General features: G+C 41.1%; 1 protein-coding gene across 4 annotated transcripts in view; it reads right to left on the bottom strand.

Moving 5' to 3' along the window:
* The window catches only part of ARMH3 (armadillo like helical domain containing 3), a 179,057-nt gene that overhangs the window by 136,842 nt on the left and 27,468 nt on the right, over nt 1-14,747 (bottom strand). For all 4 annotated transcript variants that reach the window (XM_032422950.1, XM_032422949.1, XM_032422948.1 and 1 more), the window contains 7 exons: nt 12,335-12,391; nt 11,185-11,228; nt 10,051-10,111; nt 7,779-7,825; nt 7,176-7,251; nt 5,280-5,373; nt 1,895-1,996 (listed from right to left, as the gene is read on the bottom strand). In XM_032422950.1, the coding sequence (XP_032278841.1) occupies nt 1,895-1,996; nt 5,280-5,373; nt 7,176-7,251; nt 7,779-7,825; nt 10,051-10,111; nt 11,185-11,228; nt 12,335-12,391 (481 nt within the window). The remainder of the gene's footprint in view (nt 1-1,894; nt 1,997-5,279; nt 5,374-7,175; nt 7,252-7,778; nt 7,826-10,050; nt 10,112-11,184; nt 11,229-12,334; nt 12,392-14,747) is intronic.

Raw genomic sequence — 14,747 nt, forward strand, 5'->3', positions numbered from 1 at the left:
CATGATCCTGGAGTCCCTGGATCGAGTCCCGCATCGGGCTCCCTGCTCAGCGGGGAGTCTGCTTCTCCCTCTGACCCTCCCCCCTCTCATGTACTCGCTCTCTCTCATTCTCTCTCTCTCAAATAAATAAATAAAATCTTAAAAAAAAAAAAAAAAAAAAGATTTTGGTGAATCGACTTTAAAATTTATGCATAGGTATACATACATTTTTTTAAATATTTTTGCCTAATGTCTATTTTAAAGATTGAGCAGATACTCCTCCAAGGTGACAACACCCGAGTCAGAAGAAAAAAAGGCTTTGAAAGCAGAGCTGATTGAATCAAGGGAATGATAAAATTCTGCAGACTGGATAAGAGAGGAACGACTGGGTAGGGGACACACAGGTAGCTTCAACACCATTAATATTTCTTCAGCTGAATGGTAGGTTCACATGTTCATTTTATATTACACTTTATAACTCATGCTATTTATTATACTTACTAAAAAACTTTATAATTTAATATTTATATATATTAGAAGTATCTTTTTATAGGTATCAAATGATAAATATATAATTAAGAAAAAGCTAATATCTGGGGCATGGGGACAGAGCAGAGCCAAGAAAAAGTTGCTTCTATTTGCTCCTAAAATCATAATGAAATCCTGTTAGTCAGGGCATGCAGAAGGTCAGGGGCTTAAAAGCAAGACAGCTGGGCCAACATAGCCACCCAGGAGCCATTTTTTTCCCTCTCTGCACTCCCTCAGTCTCACAGGAGCCATTTTTGAAATTAATTCTTCATAGTACCTAACCCTGCCCCTTGCCATATTTAGGCTGCCTGTCGGCAAAGACCTAACTGAGCCTGAGTTTAGAGAGACAGCCTGAGACCGCCCATACTACAATTAATCTGCCCTCAGTTTTGCCTTCCATTTTATGTATGACAAAGTGACCAGCACAAACAGCTTTATATGATCATTAAAGTTAGAAGTAAGTTCCAAGGGCCTCCATTCACTGTGTTATATGAAGCAAAGCTACAAGTTAACTTGCAGGGTCACATCTATACAGTCTCTCTCTTCTGTGGTTGCTGTGACATTTCTGGAGAAAGAAAGAGGTTACCCCCCTCCACAAAGGAGAAGCAAAAGCCTCAGGTAACACAGATACACAAGAGTCTTGCCATCCTCACCTATCAGATCTCACTTGCCAAGTCTCAGAGGTTCACCATCTCTGTAGCTCCCAATGGACTGAATTATATACTGGATAGAATCTGCTGGGTTTCCTCCCAATCCCTTCTCACACCTAGCCCAAGTATTCCCCTTCCCTACCATCAATTAAAAGATCACAGAAAGATCATAAACAGATGAAGAACAGGAAACCAGAGACAATAAACTCAAACTTTTCCAACAACCAGTCCTCTCCCACTTCCACTCTGCATCTCTGGATGGGTACTGACACTTCTATTTTAAGTGTTAAGGAACACTGTCCCTCTTAATCTCACCTCTTCCTACTGTGGTTGGTACAACAGTCCAAGAATTCTCACAAGCTGATGCTTCCAGTTCTTGTCCTCAAAAGGGAATTCCCTGAAGTGTGCTAATCCCCCCACTTCCCACACAAAAGAGTTTGCATCTACTTACCAAAATCTGCTAAAATGACTTGCTAGTTTTTGTAGAGACCAATTTTTTTTCCTGTTCTATTTTTGAAGTACTACCCCTCCAGCTCCAGGTTTTCCCAACACCACCTAATTGCCATCTGGCAGTGAGAAATCCCTGTTTTCCAGTAATCAGGACCATTGCCCTGTACAGGATGCCCCAGTGGTTCATCCTGTCCAAGCTTCAAGGTATTAATGCTGCTCCTTGATTCTAGCTAAGTAGCTGCTGCCATACCCCCTGCTTCCTGAGCCCCCAAAGTAGCATGACTTACCTTTGGTGTCCTGCATGACAATCGAGCTATACTTCAAGAAGGTTATCAGTAGATTACTGGTCTGTACATCTGCATCCAGTGGGAGTTCCACAGAACTTATAACTGGAATAGAACAGATGAAATGCACTTAGCCTACAACATATTCCATCTAACACTTCTACCTACATAGCCAATTTGCCAGCAGGCAAGGAAATCACTAAATAAACTTTTTCACAAAAGAGGGAGGACCAAATGCTTATCATAAAACCCTTAACTACTGTTCCTAGACCTCTAGAGCCCTTCCTACTCCCAAGATTAAGGCCAATACCCTTCTCATAATCTAGAAGGGCTAGTCTCCAGGAATAGTGCTTTCCTCCCAGCATCCTAAGAAGGGTCTTTTGATTCCACTTCTAGCCTCAAGTAACCCAAAAGTGTTCAGGGCCCTTCTGAAGGCACTCTGATTTGTACCTAAGGGAAAGATCTGTATTGAATATAAATGAGCCTTGCTTTGATGAGTCTCCTGCTTAAAATAAATGACAATTCATTCCTAATAAGGAGAAATCTTGCTCCGTTTTGAGAAAAAGCCTTTAGGCTGGAAATACCCAAGATGGAATGGAAAAAAGTTAAGGCAGAACTATATTCAAATTCTACTCCTTAATCCCTTCACCCCTGAAAGGGAACCTGAAAAAGAATACCAGACTGAAAACAGGTGGATATTACTGATTGGGACAGCTTGGAAACTGAGTTTTATTTACCCAACTGCTTGCTATTTCTAAGAGAAACTACCCCTTGTCCCCACTCTCTGTGCCACACTCCTAATAAACAATGAGGGACCAAACCAGGGCTGGGACCCACAAAGAACAGTCTTTTTATTTCTTTTTTTTTTTCCCTCCACACCCAACATGGGGCTTGAACTCACGACCGACAGCCAGCCAGGAGCCCCCAGAACAGTCTTAATGTAGATTTTTCAAGCTTCTAAGACTTTAAATTAGACTTACACATCTTGTTAACTGTTTTTACACTAGGACATAATATAAAAGCAAAAGGAGACTCATGCTGGCTCAGACAAGCTAGAGAATCTACAGCTTTCTGCTGTATTTTCACCTATAGAAGACTCACTTGAGTTTGGGATATTATTCATAATATGTATTCATAACCATAATGGATCCCTCTGGAGTTATTACGATGTATGCTGAGAACATTTATTAACAATGGGAAACATTTGCATATAATGGTTCCAAACACACAACAAGCACAACAAAAAGCCTTATGAGAAGAAATTAGCATGCCCAATCCCTGGCTGTTTTCCAACAGTTCAGCCCCCCAAAACTAATAAAAGACAAATGTATTTTTATGTTGAAATACCAAAAGGTCTTAATTCATACTATGGGTTAATGACCTGAGACTACCAATTCAAACTCCAGCCTATTTTGAAGCTCAGAGCCCATAATCCTTCCTTTGTCCAATACAAAGAGGCATCTAACTGGTAAGTGGAACTTTTTTCCTACTCACACACAGCAGTAACTGGAAAACTGTCTTATATAATATGTAGAAATATAGAAGTATATGTATTTTTAGTTTACCAGAAAGTCCTCTCATGCCAAGGCTGAGTTGTCAAATGTCAAGTCTGAGCTGAGAACAAATGTTACATCTAAACTGCTGGCTTTTAAAAATAATGGTTCCAGTGACATACCTTTAAATCAAACTGGGCCACTGAGCACCACTATACATAATTAAAAACCAAAACCTGAAAAAAAAGTTATAATGTTTAGGATCCCTACTAAAAAGAAATTAATTAGGGGAGAAGAAAAAGAATAAAACAGAAGAAATAGAATAAAATCCCTCACAAATTAAAATCTCCTTCCTAAAGAAGAGTTATTCCTTGATCTTTGGCTTCATAATTCTTCCTAGCAGCCTCTGTCAAGGGAGATAGTCATTTGAAAGTGGGCTGACTCCATCTTCCCACTAGAAAAAATAAAAGCTCACTAGTTGTAGGTAAGTAAGCACAAATCCTGCCATTGCATAATCAAGTGTGTGGGTGGAAGTGTTCACAATGAACAGTTTGAAAGGCAGTTCTCTGAAGCGTCCAAACCCCAACATCACATGGGACTCAGATATATAGATATATAGATATATAGATATATATATATGGCTTTTGATAGCCATGGTAACCAGGCAGGCTTCATCCTTAAAGAGAAAGAACAGTATTTCTATTGGATTTTTCAGTGACCTGAAAAAGCAGAGACAAATAGGCAGTCCTTACTACTTGCTCCTTCTCATTAAGGTATTTTGGAATTTGACTTTCAGTTCTAAATGGATCCAATCTGCTACATAGACTTGAAAATCAATGGCACCTCCCTGACTCGCTTCTGTACCAACATCACTTTCACTGCTTTCAAATGCTACTGCCACAGGTGCCAGACAAAAATGTCAAGGAGAAAGGGCAGATTGAAGAAGGTCACTTCACAGACAGAGAGAGGCACAGAAAAAGGATCGAAGTTAGATTTCCTCTACATCTTTACCCAAAATTCAGTCAACATTTTAGGCAAAACATCAAGTACTAACAAAGATTATTGTTAGGTTCATATACTCTATCAAACACAGTTAGATGACAAACTTCACTGGGGAAAATTCGTACTTTCTTTCCTGTTATCTTTTTCTTAAGTCCCAGCCATAAAACTTATAAAGTAGAAATTCTGTGTGGGTGGGTAGGTGTGTTTCAGAGGGAGAAGTCTTAAATACCAAATTCTCAATTACAATACACTCAAAGCTTACTGTTTTCCCACTGGAAGTGCTGGCAGATACATACCAGTGAGTAAAATCCCAGGTTCACTTTCTCTTCCAAGTACTCAACAAATATTTATTAAGCAGTGACCATGCCAGGCACTACGCTGGATAGACAGGAGTGAACAAAACAGACATGGTCCTTGTCCTGACCCATGTCCTGGTTCTTAGTCTCAATTTTCACTAACATGAGGCGATCCACTTATTTCTCTGGCCTCAATTCCCTCATCTGGGCAATGGTAACATGAGATAATATTACTATCTTATTTTTATTTCAGAGAGATATTCATAAAATATCTCATCAGAGCCTCACAAGTACCCTGAGAGTTTGGCAGGAAAGGCATTCCTGACCTCAGAGGTCCCTTTCAGATCTAGCACCCCATGATTCTACAACCATTCCCTGAGGACAAGTTAGAGTTATGTAGCTTCTTACACAGGAAAAACACTTGACTTTCTTTTCCCAAGCTTCCTTTGGAGCTTTAGAAGTCCTGAAGGACAGCACCTCAGAACAATTTCTTAGCTGAAAGAAATCAACAGCTGTGTTCTTTGTTCAAGACAGCTATGCTCACCCTGAAAGATTCACGATCATATTAGTCAAGAAAACAAGAGGTGGTGGGCTTACCATCAGAGGAGGGCGGTGTGGTCCCAAGTGGTGTGGCTGGGGTTGTAGGAGCAGGACTGACAGGGGTTGTCACCAAGCCCATTTCTGGATGACTCTGAAAGAGAACAGAAGCAGGCAAGAAAAGACATAACCCAGTTCTGAGTATCCTCTCCATAATATCCTTTCTGGTATTCCTGGCCTCATAATTAGATGGAATGCTCACTAAGGAGGGACTGCTTCTACATTGAGTTCCCTTGAGAACCTGATTCCTGTTGATGCTTACTAACCTCTAATAAGAAGCTCTGTGGGCTAGTTTTTTTAAGCAAGTAAGTTTCCATTACATAAGTTTTTCTGCAGAACCATGCAAATAAAAAACTGGGGTGAACAAATAGAGATTATTCTACCAAAAAAAGGGCATCTGCAGTCCTATCTGAACCTGGGCAAGGACTACTCTCATCAGATCAACCAAAACACATCTACAGACTGTTCTGATGACCACACAGTTGACTAGTAAGTACAGGCAAGGCAAGTGGATAAGAAGTGCTATAAAAAGAGCTATGCAGACAGCAGCCTCCCTATTCCACAACCAACAAGAGTATGTAGGGTGGAAGCAGAGACATGGGGGAGACATCCACTGGGACCAAAACAGACAACTCCTCTGTTCCTGACCTTCCTCAGCCATCTCTGTCACATCAGCTCTTAAGAATTAAGCTGAGGGGTGCCTGGGTGTCTCAGTTGGTTGGGCGACTGCCTTCGGCTCGGGTCATGATCCCATGGTCCTGGGATCAAGCCCCGCATCGGGCTCCCTGCTCAGCAGGAAGCCTGCTTCTCCCTCTCCCACTCCCCCTGCTTGTGTTCCTGCTCTCGCTTTCTCTCTCTCTGTCAATTAAATAAATAAAATCTTAAAAAAAAAAAAAAGAATTAAGCTGAGTGGTGGCTACTCCCTTCTCTTCCCCAACAGCTTTCTCAGCCTTTTAACTCTCTTACCCCTCCTTTAAAATCAGCTACAGAATCCAGAGAGCAGACAAACAGAATGAGAATAGTGGATAAAATCTCTCATGTTCTCAGTCTTGATAAATAAGTGTCCTCCTAGGCAGACCCTAAACAAGCACACTACCTTTTAAGCATGACCTCATTTTTTTGTTAAAACTCAGTGATTCCATACACAACTGCCCTTAGAGAAAAAAGCATAAGCAAATGTTCTTTTAAAAGAAACCTACATACATATTTTAAACCCTCTGACTTTAAGATAAAAACACTTTATCAATTTTTAAAGACGGCTTTCATGGACAGCACTTGAGTTCTCAACCTGTGCGAGTCCCCTTCTCTACCAACTACTCAGGATATCCCAAGCTGGGCAAGTGACCCAGCACTCGGTATTCTAGGACTTCCTGCTTTCAATATTTGTAGATCATTCTGTTGTTGTTGTTAACAGCTAGCCTCATGTTAGACAAGATATTTTTTACTTTTCTTCTCTGGAAATTAGTGAAATAATAAGACAAGTGATTTGGCCTATTTTATCTCTAGTTGTAATTCCACAGTGGTTTTAGAAAGCAGAAAGCCTGACATAAAAATCCATATGGGCAGATAATACCAAGGGACTGCCAGTGAGCAAAATGAAGTAATCTCCACTCAAAATAATCTCCATTCATTTGGGTTAAGAGAATTGGGAAACTGGGCAAAAGAATAGTAAACTGGTCAAAGCCATTCCCTTGCATGTTATCAGACCCACTTCAGCACCAGATGGAAACATACATATCTGAGGACAGCCTGCCGCAAAGACAACTGATGCACCTCTGGTGCTACCACTTACCAATACAAACCAAGATCTAAATAGGCACAGCCAGATAGGGTTCTCAATGGAGTCAATCTGTATGAAATTCAGGGAGAAGCACTGGAGTTTTTAACATAACCAACCTGGGCTAACACTGTGATGAAGTTACGATTTAAATGAACAGCTTCATAAAGTGCCAGAAGGATGGCCTCATTGGTTCTAAAGAAGAAAAGAGAACAAATTGGAGAGGCTCTTATAGTGGAAGAGTTAAAACAGTATGACCATCAAGATACAATTTCACCCAGCTCCTCATTATCAGTCCCTTTGCATTTCTAATGCTCCCTTTATTTCGTTGTTGGGTTTATATAAAGGGTATATACGGAAGGAGTCAGGGCGTTAACTTAATTCCTTAGAACTAGTTCTTATCTACTTCATTCCCTATTTTCCCTCTCACTTTTCCACCCCAATCTAGTTAAGTCCTTAACTGGCTCAGACACCCAACCCTCTTGCATTTCAGTCCAGAGACAGCTGGGAACCATTTATCGGCTTCTCAGGGCTCAACAGACATGACCAAAGTAGTGGTTTCTAAGGGTCCATTCTTGTTTAAAACCCAAGAAACATTTGATAAATCACCATAAAAGTTTGAATCTGTAAAAGATTAGCAAGAGGTAACGTTTCACACTCATATCCAGCCAGAGAGCTCACACTAAAGTTCAGGTCACTGCACAAGAATTCCAGGCACTTACTGTACTGAGATTTTCTCATGGGCATCTGCTATGAACATGCTGCCCACCTGTGGAAGAAAAGAGGCATTGCAGACTTATAGCAGGGAAATGTGAGAGGAGCTCTGTGCTTACGCGAAGCCTTTGATCAGTGAAAAAATAAGTGGCGTGCATACTGAGGGAACGTGGAACTCTGGCCCACCAGTCATACAGACCAAAACCAGCTCACTTTCAAGATCTTCAAATAATCACAAGTAATAAAATACTGAAATAACGAGAAATCCACTGAATTGTCTCTCCATAAAGGGCCTTAAAAAAGAACAATCGGGGGACGCCTGGGTGGTGCAGTCAGTTAAGCGTCTGCCTTCAGCTCAGGTCAGGATCCCAGGGTCCTGGGACCAAGTCCCACATCGGGCTCCTTGCTCAGCAGGGAGCTGCTTCTCCCTCTGCCTGCCGCTCCCCCTGCTTGTGCTCTCCCTCTCTCTCAAATAAATAAAATCTTTAAAAAAAAAAAAAAAATCAGGGGGCTCCTGGGTGGCTCAGTCAGTTAAGCATCTGCCTTTGGCTCAGGTCATGATCCCAGTGTCCTGGGACTTAAGAGTCCTGCATCGGGCTCCTTGCTCAGCAGGGAGCCTGCTTCTCCCTCTGCCTGCCCCTCCCCCTGCTCATGCCCGCTCTCTCTCTCTCTCTGACAAATAAAATCTTTAAAAAAAAGAACAATCAGGACTTTTGTCCAGCTCTCCTTTTCAATGTATAAGTTTAGTAATCACTGACAGCAAATAAATGTTAACCTAGACCTCTTCATCACTCAGCATCTTTCTTAAAAGTTGCTTAAAGTCAGAAACTAACTCATGAAGAGTACCACAGAAAGCACACTGATTTCATATCCAACATAAGCCGTCTTCAGAGGGATATTTGAGTTTCAGACCAGAAATGTCTATGGAGACCCACTGTCCATCTTTAACAAAATCTTTAGTTTGTGTCACAGGCAGGGGAGCCACGTAAGTAAACGGAATAGGTTGCCTCCAGTATGTGTGATGTCAGAGGCACTGAGAAAGATGCCCATCCCTCTAAAAATACCTTTCCATCTGCCTACTGATGTCCCAAACTATGCAGCTGGAACTTCCTTTCTTTAGCACAAAACTTTTTCTTCCTGGCTAAAAGGCAAGGATCCCTGGAGCAGTAATATTATATCCAATTCATTTAACCAAATATCAACACAGCACTCATATTGCTCTGAACTCTGAGAGACTTTACTCATTTATGCTTCAGAGTTACAGAGCTCAGCAAATCCTTTTCTCAGAGTAAGCTCTGAGAAAGAAGGGAAGAAGACATAGGCACTGGGGAGAATAATTGCCTTTCTCGGGGGTAGAGGGATAGCTGTTTTTTTGCAATGAACTCAAAAACTGTCTTGCCCTACAGCTGATTACTTGAATACTAATGTCCAAGAAAAAAGACTTTCTGAATCTGCCCAGATTCTAAGACCTACTAGATTTATCTCTTAAAAATTAGTCCCAGGGGCGCCTGGGTGGCTCAGTCGTTAAGTGTCTGCCTTCGGCTCAGGTCATGATCCCAGGGTCCTGGGATCGAGCCCCGCATCGGGCTCCCTGCTCCGCGGGGAGCCTGCTTCTCCCTCTCAAACTCCCCCTGCTTGTGTTCCTTCTCTCGCTGTGTCTCTCTCTGTCAAATAAATAAAATCTTTAAAAAAAAAAAATTAGTCCCAGGTTACCTGGCCCAAAATGTCTACGGTGTCAAGGTTGAGAAACCTTGTTCAGAAGTCTTGCAAACTGGACCAATAACTTTCCTGAACTATGGACCTCTCAGTCCATTAAATCTTTAGAGGAGTAGCTCAAATCCTTTGCATCGATCCCTTGACTCCAGGACCAGCTATGAGGAATCAAGTGGCCATAGCAGACAGCCAAGGAGTACTCGGGTCTACACTCAGATCTAAATTCTCCTACCTAGTCAATCAATATTCTGCAGGGTCAATCCTCAAACACAGCCAGCTCTTCAGGAGACAAAAGTCTGACTTAATATGTACGCTTTTTTAGCCTTTAAAAAACTGAATTAATTAATTTGAAAAAATCAGTCCCAGAGCAATCAGAGCTCTCCTCTCCCTATCTCACTTGGGTTTGGAAATCAATAAAAGAGACAGAGCTCTCAAAAAAATCTGCTCTGAGACACTCTCCCCTCATCATGCCATCATCTCAAACATTTGAACTTCTGAGTCCAAATTTGTCTACCCCTACAGACCTCTTACATTCCTAGCAGGACAGAAAAAACAAGTTGGACTTACCATATTTGTTAAAGCAGAGAAAAAACCACTCTGGTGTTCTTCTTCCTTGTCTTTATACTGCCTGAACAAAAATAACTAAATTCAACTTTAGTATTACTTATCAAGTATGTCTTTGTCCTTGGCATTCTAGGTAATCAGGGCAGGGCACTCAGAGAATTCACTGACTCCAGAAAACAAAAGCATTATGACAATCTAGCCACAGCAGTTTCCCCTGCAAGCTAAGAGGCACGCATCTGCTCTTGAGGCAGCGTGTATCAAAATGCCTGGCTACTTTGGGAAAGACTCCGAACAGCAAGCTGCAAACGTGTGAAACTGCTCTAACATATGGCTGATCCAGTTATTTCCCAAACAGACTATTACTTGAAAAGTGTAACAGTGAAATTACTTTCAGACTGTAACAGTGAAAATCTTGTTTGTTTTTGAAGGAAGAGGAGGGAAATCTGTGAGCTATACTATTTGTGGAGATGGGGCAGATTTGAAATTCCATATCCAATTGTGTGTGAGCAAAGTCTGAAGAAATGCAAGCAAGATAATGCCTGGCCCTTGCCAGGATTAGGAACATTTCTGGTTTCCATTCACTGAATACCAGATACCTTCCTCATCCAAAACAAGAGGGAAAGCAAGCATTGATGAAGAGAGACCCAGAAAAGACAGGGACTCAGGGAAGTGGCAGTCGATTCCTGATGAAAAAGAAGCATCCATCAAACTAGAGCTAATTCAGTATGTTTTCTCTTTTTATTTATTTTTAAGTGTACAAAATGTGGTGCTTCGCAACTTTTTTTACAGAGAAAATTGTATTTGTAGGATACATGGGGCTAAATGGAAGAGCCTGCTTGTGGCTGGAAAACTAGTTAAAATGTTCTGCAATAAAATACCAAAGGTTGCAAAAGAATGTGCCTAATTGCTTAAAGAAAAGATGGACACTAAGCTGGTGGCTACTTTCCCCTTGGTCTTAGACACAACCCCTGCTAAGACCATCAAGCTGAGCTAGAGCAAATACATCTGCCAGAAGCTAAACCTAAGAATACCTTTTTAGGATAGGTAAGGGAAGTTCATCCAAGCACTGGAGCAGATCTGTTTTCTACTCAACCAATTCAAATGAAAATCCCTTCCCTTCTGGAACAGTGGACTTACCTGTTGTACTCAGATAAAGCCTGAGCAATCACAAGCCCCATTCCCTAGAAAGAAAAAAGATAGCACAGATGAAATAAGGGGCTGGTGGCAATGCCAGGCCAGGAAAAACACTAATTGCAGCCCTACGGTCCAGATTTTCCTGATCTATCTTAATGTCACTTAATAGAGTAACAAGGTTGGGGGGTGGTGAAATGGACCAGCCCAGATCACTGACAATTTCACTGGGATCATTTTTACCTCAAAAGAGAAGACTAAGTTAGAATCTTCAAACAAAAAGCTCTCATATGTCTCTAAAACAGTCAGAATAAGAGTGACAATGAGTCTCACACTAAATGAAGGCATAGAGACAAACCACTCTTTCAGGCCTCAGGAAAACAGGAGGATAACAGGAAGAAGCATCCAATAAATGTGAAAGTGACTTATCAACTTCCCCTTTAGAACCTGCTAAACATGACACAAAGATCAATTCAGGCCACGAGGATGAATCATGTATGCTTTTTTTTTCACAAGTGAAATTAGAAAAATGAAGAGGGCAAGATGGCAGACACCTGGCCATCTTCTTCCTCCCTTAGTCAGAGATCAGATATTATTTCCCAAACTTTCAAGGACATATGTAGCAGGTATATAGATCATCTTCCATCTTCCAGCTTCACCAAGTCAGGCTGTAAATGCCATCTGGCTAGTTCTATAAGAAGGGATCTCCCACCGGTTAGTCACACAAGCCTTGCTTTGTTGTTTTGTTTTTGTTTTTTTTTAATTTCAACTTTATTGAGGTATAACTGACATACAAAATTGTAAGATATTTTAAGTGTACATCATGCTGATTTGATATATCATCTAAGCCTTCTTATTCTTGGGAATGTAACTTATTGACTCTGTAGAATCATCAACCTCAGCACACTATAACATGAAATATAACCATTTCATGATGATTAGCCAACAAATGTCCCCTCAAACCTTCCTTCCATGACAAGAAGATAAAATACAATAAAACAGTCACACTGATGCTCTAAAATGAAATACCGATTCCCTCTTTATAGCCAGATGAAATTAACACAACAGCTCTCTACTCTCTGTTCTAAATATCCACTGAAAGTAAGGCCACCAAAAGCAAGTAATTAAAACAATACCCAAGGATCCATATACTCACATTGAGCGTAGCCTCATCATCCACAATAGACAACTTCACAATATAAGGATTCACAGACTGTTAAAGAAGAGACTCAAGATGAGTGTGACTTAGTTAAGAACCCATTAGCTATTTAACAAAGCATTAACAAAAATGCTTTCTCTGTGGTGATGCTCCTAATACCCAGATCCAACCCACCCTGCCAGCTAACTCCCCCATTTCCAGCAAATCTCTCAGTGTGCATAGGCAATCACCAAACACACACACACACACACCAGTTCTGTTCTACTTGCATTTTCCTCTAGGCTGGATCAGCCCAGGCCTGTGTCTGCTACTTCTCCCATCTTTCCATCTTATTTATTTCTAAGAAGTGAACACTCCACAAAACTCACTTTGTCCTATCCTGCCAATAATCTGAGTCCATAGGGACAGCAGTCTTGGGAGGAACATAAAAGCTTCTTTGCCATAAGGCACAAATTTATAAGTTGCTAACTTACAGTCTCATCCCAAAGGCTCCCTAACCATTCCAAGAACTATATGCAAGGACTGATTCACCCACCCGTAAAACAAAGCCACCTTGGGGGTGGAAAGTGGCAGCTGCTTAACAGCCAGAGAGGCCATTTATGGATCTAATACCCAAATAACACTGCAGGGGAACTGAAAAAAAGGATGTAATTACCCAAACTACAATCTGGTCAGAACACTGGGATTTAATGATTGTCCCATCACTTATAGCACTGGAAGATTTCTTGAGTTTTTCCAGACCCAATCTCAGCTGGTCAGCATATGGAAATGGACATACATTTAAATTCGTTAAGCAGTTGGTCCATCTCCTACCAGTGGGATGAGAACCAATGACCTACTCACCTTGGGAGTGACCCCACACATGGGATGTAAGGAAAGACCTCATCTAGATCAGGCACAAATTCTAACCCAAGGGAAGCAAGGAACAATATTGGTAGTTTTTACAGCAACCAAGAAAACTCATTACTGAGAGACTTGGAAACCCCCGACGTAAGACCTTATTTAATCAAGTTTCTGAGGGTATCTTTTGAATGTCAACTGGGAATAGAGAAAGAGACAGCTTTGCTTTCTTAACAGCCCAAATGTTTACAAGGTTTTCTACAACACAACCTAAGGAGGTAAAACCCACTCTGCTTGTCAATTGATCTGACAGAGGAAGGCTCTCCACACTGCTTCCTATAACCAGCAGTCAAATCCTGCTGATGCCACAGACGTCATACAAGATCGAATGCAAGTGGATCCTCAGAAAAGAAAATCAGCAGTGGGCCGACCTAGAAATGCCATGATGAAGAGAACACTAGAAGGAGCAGGCCAATGTTTCTAAGCATAATTTTTTAAAGTCCTGATCACTCACCTTCCCAAAACTCCACTGTTTTAGGTAATAATAAGGATCATCTGATTAACAAGAACAACCTATGCGTTAGCAATTGAGGAAAAGGTAAGATGCCTAAAAGCAAGGGTTTGAGTTCTAGCTCCTCTACTTATAATTGTGACAAGATAGGCACATTTATTAATAAGCTCAACTTCCTCATCTGTAAAATGGGGTATTTTCTTTGTCGGGGTTGCTGTGAGACTTAAATGAAGTTAGACATGTAAAAACCTTAGCATAGTACCTGGCAGATGGTAAGGACTCAATGATTGGTACCTATATATTTTCTACTTTAACATTTTTATTACATTTGAAGAAAGCTCTTTAGAAAAAAAAAAAGAAAAAGAAAAAGACCAGTCTGCAACTGAACAATAAACAATTTTGTAATTTCTGGGAAACATGTTCAGGACAGCAGTTGGGGGCCAAGTCACTTCATCATAGGAGACTGGGCCCACCTAGAAGGCCAGGATCTTAATGCTGTGAAAATTTCTATTCTACCAGACACTGAGTTCCCTTTAACACTATATACCTGTTGTTGGTCAGTCACATTTTTAAACTGAAATCAATCTACTTTTCACCCACAAGACAGAATTACAAACTCAGTGAGCCTACACAGGATCACTCTAACAGGGCTCTAAACCATACTTATTCTTTTTCATCGCCCCCCCCCTTTTTTTTGCCTCCTCTATCTCTTGAGAAAATAATGAAAATGGAATGCATTATTTGAGGTGAAGAAGAACTATTTACATTTACTACATGACATCTTTTCCATCACTTCCATTCCTTAAGTCCAACTTGCCTTCCCTGTGAATTAGGTGGGCGCCCAGCCTCTCTGGCGCCCTCTGCACGTTACTAGAAAGGTTACAACTTTCCCCATCTGTCATGGGACAGATTGTGGTGGGAGCTAGAATGCTGTTCTGCCCAGCACACACCCTCTCATACCGGCTTGCATAAAACTTCACCAGCTTTTGGTTTTACTATGTTCATCTGGAATTCCTCATGTTCCTGTCAAAAACCTTCCTGCTCCATGGTCACTAGGCT

Source organism: Phoca vitulina, unplaced genomic scaffold, assembly GCF_004348235.1.
Source record: "Phoca vitulina isolate PV1807 unplaced genomic scaffold, GSC_HSeal_1.0 scaffold28, whole genome shotgun sequence".
Lineage (NCBI taxonomy): Eukaryota > Metazoa > Chordata > Mammalia > Carnivora > Phocidae > Phoca > Phoca vitulina.